This window comes from Propithecus coquereli, unplaced genomic scaffold (assembly GCF_000956105.1).
Source record: "Propithecus coquereli isolate 6110/MARCELLA unplaced genomic scaffold, Pcoq_1.0 Scaffold67, whole genome shotgun sequence".
NCBI lineage: Eukaryota > Metazoa > Chordata > Mammalia > Primates > Indriidae > Propithecus > Propithecus coquereli.
This window is the reverse complement of record NW_012152729.1, coordinates 2,540,575-2,543,021: the sequence shown is the minus strand read 5'-3', so window position 1 is coordinate 2,543,021 and position 2,447 is coordinate 2,540,575. Positions and strand designations below refer to the sequence as shown.

Sequence of the window (2,447 nt, the reverse complement as noted above, 5' to 3'; positions counted from 1 at the left end):
CTATTTTTTTGTTATTATTATAAACAAAAGGATGACAACATCAGGAACAATCAATGTTTAGTTTACCCTTTTGTACCTTTTGAATTTGGACCTTTATGACTGTATCACACACTCAAATAATAAGCAGATTTTTTTAAAAAAAGAAACTTGTTGATAAAGAACGTTGTACTATTTATGCAACAAAATGTTACTTTGTATATTTTTTTCTGTGTTAGGGTGGACTGCGTAGGGATATTAAAACTGAGGAATGCTGATGTTGAAGCCAGAATAGGAATTGCTGGTTCCAAGAAAAAAAGCACTCGTGCCAGATTGGTTTTTCGAGTTAATATCATGAGGAAAGATGGCTCCACTTTGACTCTGCAAACACCGTCTTCTCCAATTTTGTGTAGTAAGTAAGAAAATACGGAGATACTAAATTATGGAGTTTTTTTTTCATTTTCTACTCATCTTTCAGACATCTCTAAATTAGATGTTTCACATACTCCAGCTTGTGATCACGCAAAATTTGAAATATTTTCAAAGCAGTAGTCACATTTTCTAGAATAAACTAAAGGTGAGTAATTGGGATAAAATTCAAAGGTGTGTAGCATTCTGTAGTTTCCTCTTATCATATACTGATTTAATAAGTAAAGTAAATTGCAAAGCCAAAGGATTTTCCAAGCATCCTGACTGTGTGGTAAATAACTGTGGTCCTAACTCTGTTTTGTGTTAGAACATAAGAGTAAGGTAAGCAGAACTTTGCGAAGAACAGCATGGTGGAAGTTTTGATTATAAATTATGTATTATAGTATAGTTGGAAAATGGGAAGTGAAATTCTTACCGTTTACCTTGGAATAGAAAGAAAATGACATGTGCATGCATGCATTTGTGTTTAAATTCGATTGTGTTGTCATATGTGACTCACCGTAATTGTAGTTGCTAATAATTATTATTACAAGTAATAAAAAGGAAAAATTTTCCCTTGATTACATCTCTTAAGATTTTTATTATGAATTATTTTCTTTGGCATTGCTTGTTTATACTCTATACTTGAATTTAAAAGAGCAAAAAAGAATTGTTCCATTCAATTGAATTTCCTCTTTGGTTGCTGAGGCTATTATGATCTTTGCTATTCCTTGGATAGTTACAGAGCCTTTGTTATTTAATTGTAGCTTAGTTTTGTCAAATTACTCATCCTTTGTAATCATATTTTTCCCTTTTAATTCATATCAGGAATTTTTATAGCTAAACATTAGCTTAGCAAGCATTCCAATTTTAAAAGGAAAGTACTAGAAATATGTTTCTGATCTCAAGAGAGCTCATGTGGATTTTTCTATTTTTCATTATTGTGAAAAATTTGTTTTTATACTAGTATTTCCTTAGAGAATTTTCTTACAAATATTTACTTACAAATAGACTGTTTTTAAAGTTTGTAGATTCCACGTTCATTCTACCACCTTCAGATAGGGACAGAATGAATAATCTGTAGATGGTTTGTTGAATTGTAAAGCTTTTCTAATTAGGGTGCTCCATTTCTTAATTTTTTTTATAATATGCTCCAACTTGAATATTATTAGGATGAAGTTCCAATTTTTGTGGGGCATATGTGGTTCTTCTTTTACATGATCTAATACCCAAGCATGACCATAGCCACTCTCTGAAGGCCAGAGCCAGGAGGTACTTTAGCAGGGACTGGAAAATGGTTCAAATCATATTGCTTTAGCAGGGACTGGGAAATGGTTGCCCACTTTATTTGTTTTCTCCTTCCTTCATTAATTTGTTCATTCATTTCCTCCTCTGCTATTTCATTAAGGTATTGATAAAGTATGAATACATCCAGCTAAACATGGTAGAAAATAAAAAAGAAGTAGAAAATACAAAAGAAATAGAAATGTGATTTTGTAAAAATTTTCATCTGCAATTATTATCATTTCTTCATTATCACCATTAATGTGTCTGTGTTGCAAATGAGTATATCTCCCTAGGAAGCTGTTTTGGGGGTGGATATGATGTATGATGAATATGATAGCCCTAAGAAGCAGCAACATACAGTGGAAGGCATATTTAGCTAATAATAAAAGCTACCAAGTTTTGAATTCTGGCTATGTGCCTGGGATTGTATTAACTACTTTATAGGCATTGTATCATTTAATTATCATCTTATATGGATTCCATTCTACAGTTGATGAAACTGAGACTTAGATTAAGTAAATTCCTCAAGATCACATAGGTAGTAAACAGCAAAACAGCAAAAGATTCAGACAAACCCTCTACTTTTAGCTACTATGCTATATTGCCACCACAGTCACTTAAATTAGTGTTGAAACCAAGTTTGAACAATCCACTTCATCTTTGTCATGGCTTCTGGGTGATTAGAACTATGGTTACAATGTGAAATTATTGTTTAGAGAACTGTTTCCTCTACCCAGGAGATTTATGTTCTGTAATTTAGACTTTTTATGAATTTA

At 31.9% G+C, this 2,447-nt stretch overlaps 1 protein-coding gene across 2 annotated transcripts in view; it reads left to right on the top strand.

The window, feature by feature from the left end:
- The window catches only part of NFAT5 (nuclear factor of activated T-cells 5, tonicity-responsive), a 130,838-nt gene that overhangs the window by 86,908 nt on the left and 41,483 nt on the right, over positions 1-2,447 (top strand). For both annotated transcript variants that reach the window (XM_012660504.1, XM_012660505.1), the window contains exon 7: positions 216-388. In XM_012660504.1, coding sequence (XP_012515958.1) covers positions 216-388 — 173 coding nt within the window. The remainder of the gene's footprint in view (positions 1-215; positions 389-2,447) is intronic.